This window comes from Anguilla rostrata, chromosome 5 (genome assembly GCF_018555375.3).
Source record: "Anguilla rostrata isolate EN2019 chromosome 5, ASM1855537v3, whole genome shotgun sequence".
Taxonomy (NCBI): Eukaryota; Metazoa; Chordata; class Actinopteri; order Anguilliformes; family Anguillidae; genus Anguilla; species Anguilla rostrata.
Window position 1 is genome coordinate 52,690,287 of NC_057937.1, and position 7,091 is coordinate 52,697,377.

The following is a 7,091-nucleotide window of genomic DNA, read 5'->3' on the forward strand; positions in this document are numbered from 1 at the left end:
AGCCCGGAAAACCGATTTCATTTTTTTGAAAAGCCCAATTTCTCTCCATTTCCAAAGGTCCAGCCCCACAACTCCGCTGGTGTTGTGAAATGTGCGAGCCCATACTGTATAGCTGATTGATCCACATGCCAAATCAAGATGGAGAATGCTGCTCCATCTAAAGGTCTCCCGCCATGTAATAAAATGCTGCACTCTTGATCATGTTCAAAAGCAGCCATTTCCTCCCTCCTGGACTAACCTGTCCGATTAAGACGCCACAACGCGGGTGAAAAGATGACACTAGTGCATCCATACATCTTATCTTCAGTCTGGCTCAATGCAGTATTTCAAAATCAGATTCAGAAGCGTGCGATGATGTCAAAAGCATGCACAATTTCACCTGACCATTAAAGGTGCTCCGCAAAAACTTTCACAACGCATTATCGATTTAGCAATCATTGCCATTTAAAAAAAGAACACCTCTGTCAGGGGAGTTTTAAAATCCCTGCAACCAAGCTTAATGCTTGGTTTTCCATAGCTGGTGTTACATCTCAGCCAATCATATTTTTAGCAAATGGGGAAAGGCTCATTGACTGGGCCAGTTTGCATAGCCTAGTGCAATTTTCATGCGGTATCAACATCAGTTATGGGCCCTTTCCTTCAAGCTATAATCAAGAATAAATATGTTCATACAATAGTACATCTTGGAACAAGAAAATCTTTGGGAATCATCTTACTGTAATGAGGGAGCAATTAATCTATTATGTTTATATGCTATTTGTATTACATATAGAAAGTGTGATAAACAAATCCAAGCCAATATACATACAAGCTCACACCATAGACAAACTCTTGGAGCAAACCTATATGGAGTGTCAGAGAACAGAACTGCAGGCATTAGGCAGTTAAATAAGATCAAAATCACAGGCGGTGTGTTGTGGCCATAATATCAATGTGCTTACCTTCCAAACATTAACCACCACAACCATGCTTCCAGGCAACACAAGAACAGGAAATGACAAACTAGATAATGCTGAGCATCAACAAGGTAATGTTTCTCTACTCAACGTTCAGAGACAAGAAACAAACAGTGTCACATATTAATTATTGTTTAAGGTCATGATTCACCACAAAGGCAGTGTTTCCTTCGAGATAATTAATACATCCGACCGATAATAAGCCAGAGGTTAAACAAGCATTTCCCTGTTAAAGACATCATGGGGAACATAAGTAGAAGACGGCTACATTTCCTTGAACCAGTAAAGGGGAATATGTATTGATGACAACATAGGTGCAACGCACAACAGGGCTAATGAAATCACCCCTATAGATAAAGACCAAAAGGCCATGTCCTGCAGACAGAAACACTAAGAAAAAGTCAAAATGTTTAAAAAGGATGATTCTTGAGATAATTATTATTAACTAATGGAGTGCTGTTCAGGAGACAGGCTCAAAATGCTTACACTAACACAATAAAGCAATACATTTAAAAGAAAGGCAAGGAACCACAAAAAACACAACATGTGCACGTACAGTAGATACTGTACACCATTCAGTAGTCACACTTTTACAAGGCACCAGTTCTTTCCATTGTGCCACTCTATGCAAGTTCCCTTATACCCAAGAGACCTGGATAATCACAGCACCCAGGATGTAAGCACAGAGGTTTCTGAAGAACATCCAGTTTTCTCTTAGAGAATTTATAAATAAATGGGCTAATGTGTACACAGAGAACAGACGTGCATTACCTATTTATTGCATTATAATGGAAAGGCCCCATATACACTGTAACTTGGTAATACACAGGCAATAAACTTAATTGAAATACTTCATAAGCCACTATCATATAAAAACCTTTCAGTGCACGCAGTACATAAAATCTGCATACGCTCCAACAATCTACAGACAAACCTGCAACAGACCTCTAAAAATTCAACGATTTCCTGGCACCATCTCAAAACCTGTGTTTAAAGATCTCCCATGAATGAACAAGTTTAGCGGCTCACTATATAAATATACCTAATGCCTAAACGTACATAAATTTGTATTGCACTAACATTATTATTGCTAAATACAGAATTTATGTATGAGCCATCAATGAAATATAACATGTCTTACCATATTTCAGCAAGACTGTGTATATGTATGAATATATTCTGAAAAGGAGCTTAATTCATTGTAGTCCCTTCAGACAAAATGGAACGCAGAGTTCAGAATACACGGGAACATTTTATCAGACATCTGACAGGTTGCCATGGAGAAGTTTAATTGCTTACACCAAGACAACAATGTAGAATATTAGACACCAGTTACCATGTATTTTGCAGTCAGCAAATCAGACACACAGTAACAATAGTGCAGTAGTGCAGATTAGGCAGAGGTCTGTAGCACTGGCCTACAAGATGCGCAGAAATGGTTTATGAGTGCTTTTGGGGTTCACGACCCTATAAAAGCTCATGGCTCTCTATAAAGGGGTGCCATATATCTAAACCTCACAAACAAGTGCTGAGGGGATGACATCAGACCTCAGGAAACTGGGCACTTCAGAGCCAGAATGGCATCACATGTCAGCACAAAACATATTTAACAAGTTTCCTCCGAGTCCATTAAAGCGACCCCCACGAGGCCCCCCCGCCCCCCGCCCCGCCCGGATGCGGTCATGCTCCGCCGGCCCAAGCACACGTGAGCGCTAGTCGCGGGTGACTTTGACCTGGGGATTAAATGCGCAGAGCCCCGAAGAGAGGCATGTGCGCGTCTGCCTAATCACATAATGAAGTCGGCTCCCTGCAGCACAGCCTGATCGCCCTGGCCCTGCAGCCCCTGCTATAAATACCAGAGCACTGCAAGCAGGCGGCCAGCACAAACGCACTCCACACTGGAGGCCCATACGCACCCTGAGCACCCATGTCAATACACCATATCAACAGCCTTTGAGCTGCTACTGTGTGCATTACTTCAGTATATCTGAATACACTCACAGTACTACTGATAAGTGGTTACTTCCATACATCTGAATATACTCACAGTACTGACAAGTGGTTTTTCCAGTTTATCTAAACACACTCACAGTAACCTACTAATAAACTGTTATTTCAGTATGTATACTCACAGTGCATAAAAATGCTCATTGCAGCTCTCTTACATATATTCATAGTCCTGCTATGTTTGCAGTTCAGTACCTCTACATTCAGTGTTTAGATATGTTTAATTCAGCGGAGTACATTCACAGTGCCAACATGTGCTTATTTCAATGTTGAACCTATTCAAAATGTGTTTATGTACTACTCAATGCACTCACGGCGCTACTATGTGTTTTTAAACTTCTGAATATACTGCCAGTGCATCTGTGTACACTCTCTTACTGAAATAAATTCATGTTAATTTACTTTCCACAGTCTTTGCCATTTTCAGACAATCAGTCAAAACCAACACCAAACAATACATCAACAAACCCTTCCGGAAGACTATGCACATGGATTTCTGTGATATATCTTATGAAATGTCCACCATCCAATACCTGAGTAAATTATCTTTAAAAATTTTAATTCAACCTAAAAAAAAAAATCATTAGAAAATACTCAAATGAAATTTGAAAATTTCATACACGTGACAACTGAGAAACCAAAAGAAGACCATTTCTGACTGCACTGGTCAAAACCAGAACTTGGGCGAAAGGAAGATTAAACATTTTATCACAGACTACTTCTAACACGACCATTCATTCCACCCAAATAGAAAGAAAGACGAAAAAAAACAGTACAAGCAGTAGGCTACAGGAGGATATTTGCTTTTAATGAGGGGTTATAAAGTGTTTATGTTCTTCAGCATTTGTATTTAGTGAGACTACATCCGGTAAAAAAGACGCTAAACCAGTTTTTAATGTCATCTTTATGTGACCGTTAATCTGTACCGTAACAATCACTCTGTCCATCTGTAACTAGCCATAGAAGCCCGATGCATGACGATTATAGGCTAGACCAGCAATATTTACGTGAACTCAAACTATGATGCTGTTTTCAATGTTTTGAGCCCGTGGTGCGGGCGAATGACTGTTGTCCAATTGGACACATACAGGTAATGACATACCCTTAATAAAGTTAAATACCCTTAAACAAGTGTAATCCACACAATGAGTTACAGTAAATACCAACCGCGGTGCTCAGGGAAGGACACGCCTATTCAAAGCGTTCAAGGCATCAGCTGGACAGAAAAATACATTGTGCGCAGTGGACATTCTTCTTTTTAAGGCAGCACGCTGAGTAGCTATAATCAGCGACGCATCTCTAACAGTTTGGGTCAAGACTTTGCCTCGCTGCTCCATGCCAACTTCTACGACCGCAGAGACGCATACTCATTGCCAATATTCGACTACTTTAAAATATTAAAATATATAATGTAGGCTATGTCTTATCCGTAATGGCTGCAGTTTTCAAAGTCAAAACGTTTAAAGATGTAAATTAAAATATACATTTATTTATTTGTGTGTAAATGAAGGCGTAGCTGGCTATTTCTCTCCGGTGTGACTGCTGCTCCTGTGAATGTCCTAACAGTGTAATCACTGATGATGACGACAATAAACTAAACCAGTACGGCACCTGCTGCAGGATATTACGCTCGGTGTTCATAATTTCTTTCACACTTTTACATTATTGCCATGCAAAATAACCTCGAATATTCTGTTAAAAATATTGGTTTACAACGTAACACTCTGTAACAACTCCAGTAAATGTGAAATTGTAGCAAAAAATGGCAAATGAAAATCACTGACTTCATAGCCTGCACATATCTCAAAGCGCAGAAGCACAGCGAACGCAACTACAGGGAATAAGTTAATTTTCTTAATATAATCAATAGCCTATGCCCGGATTTCCAGTTTCCATGAGAATAATCCACCTTGAATTCTGAAGAATTCCGGAGACCGCCCCAGAGAGAATTACAGAGCAAAAACAAAATAATAATAATAATAATAATAGCGTACAATGTTGCTCGTCCTTTGGAGACCTCAAGCGTAATACATTCACAACAAGCAATAGTATAAGAATCCCAAGCCCAAAACTGTCGATAACCCAATAACCCAGGCTGTTATAATCCCAAAATCACCAAATACGAAGCAATACATTTCAACAATTATAACCAACCAGCGAGCTGCGACGGAGAGGGACACAGCGATACCACCTTTGAAAGGGAAAGGCAATTTAAAATGATTCAAGAGACAAACCTGTCTGTCCTTTCCCGAGCGTCTTCTCCAAACGATATGGTCCCACGTAATTAGCATGAGCACCGCTGTTGTCTTTACCAGACGATGACATTTTTAAGGTTGAAGAAAATAAAGATTGCTGTACAACCTAAGTGCTGTTAATAACGCAAAAATAGCGCAATCCTTTCTTGTTCTCTGCTCGTCCAACAATTATTTAATTTATTTCCCAGATTTGACGTTTCCTGCGGTCGGTGTGCCTCTCTCGCTCGCAGTACGTGTAGGTAGATTTTTCCCTGTTCTTTTTCTCCTTTGCGGATGAACAGAGGCGCTCTAAGACCCAAACAGCATTGTGTTTCGGGATCATGCGCGGCTTCTCTCTGCTAGCGTCGGTGCTGTGGAGCCGCCAGAGAGCGCAGCTTGCAGAGCACGGTAGACTGAAGGAGGACCGCAGCAGTAACCGGTGACTGACAAGGTTTCCGACCAATTAGCAGGCTGCTACGCGTCCCAAATGTGCAAGTCCGTCTTTGAGAGCCTTATGCATTCGTTACACTAAATAAATAAATAAATAAATAAATAAAAAAATGTAAATGATTAAATTAACAGTCGCGTGCGTTAAAAAACAAAACAAAGGGGTATATACAATATTTTTGTCTAAGGTGGTCTGTGAGAATATCGAATACTTTCAGCTGCAATACGCTTTTTCAAGAGTTATTTGGATACTTACAGCTGCTGTTAAAATACCGTACCGTCGGCATTGAAAAGTCTCAGTTTGGGTATATGAAGATATTTTCCATTTTGTATTGCTTTAGTGTCGCAAATATAAAATTATATCTAATTGAACATCGCCCCCCTTTAAGAAAAAATATTTCTTTTCCACTTACTGTGCCACCCCTGGAAGACTGTGCAATTCTTCTGACACTACTGTGTGTGCCCCCCTGCGTAAACTGGTGTTCGTTCCAACCACGTTTGCAATCTCAGAATTTTACAAGCTATTAATTTTTCTTAATTAGGTGCTCTTCGTGATTAGAGGAATTATTTTCCATCTGAGGCCACATTATGTGAGAAAAAGCCATGTATGCCACGAAGAATAAAGTTCCCATGTTCATATTGTGCTTATTGTATGATATTGCAAACAGATGCATAAAAGGAGGTAAGTTATTTTTTAACTGATCAAATTAAAGACCGGTGAATCAGTACACTCATAATTGGAGAAAGTGTGGACACCTGTCCACTAAAACTAGTCAACTGGAAGATAATTAATCATTAAAAGTCAAAATGGCAACAATCCAAACCTGCATTGCGCTGGTTTATGGACAAAATTATTAAAGAAATTAAATGTGTTTGTTCAACACCCTAATTAGGGTCATAATGATTGACCTTCAGTCTTTAGTTTGGTCAACAACAAAAAAAAAAACACTCTTTTTAAGTAATTGTTTGCAATATAACAAAATATGAACATGGGAATTTTATTCTTTATGGGGTGCAAAGCTATTTCTGACATAAACGTGGTTTAAGAGGGTAAATAATTCCTTTAAACACGAAAAGTACCTAATTAAGAAAAATTAACATCCTGTTAAACTTCTTGGATTGCAATTGTGGCTGGAACGAAAACCAGCATGCCCCAGGGCCGAGTTTGGGAACCACTGACCGAAAGACATGATTCTTTTTTCCCCATAATCCTTAGGTCCTGGCGAGCTGAACATGCCCACCCCTGTAAATGTCTGCCTCATTGGATTTCCCCCTATATTCAAATTTTTTTGAAAATCACATTTGAAACTCCTAGGCTGTTGAACGGATCACCACAATATTTGCCATGGATCATCTAGATTCTAGAAAGTACCTAAAAACTGCTAAATGTAATTTTATTTAATTGAACGCTTAGGTGTAGTCTGAAAAAGTGGTTTTCAAGAGGTTG

General features: G+C 39.5%; 1 protein-coding gene across 11 annotated transcripts in view; it reads right to left on the reverse strand.

Moving 5' to 3' along the window:
- LOC135255657 (serine/threonine-protein kinase BRSK2-like) overlaps positions 1-6,206 on the reverse strand; it is a 114,912-nt gene extending 108,706 nt beyond the window's left edge. Inside the window, exon 1 of one of the 11 annotated variants that reach the window (XM_064337129.1) lies at positions 6,058-6,206. Coding sequence is in view for 9 of the 11 variants with exons in the window: in XM_064337119.1 (XP_064193189.1) it covers positions 5,198-5,288 (91 nt within the window). In the remaining 2 variants the exon portion in view is untranslated. Of the gene's footprint in view, positions 1-5,197; positions 5,692-6,057 lie in introns of those variants that run through there. The other 10 variants (XM_064337119.1, XM_064337121.1, XM_064337120.1 and 7 more) reach the window with 10 other exon arrangements.
- Between the last annotated feature and the right edge of the window lie 885 nt (positions 6,207-7,091).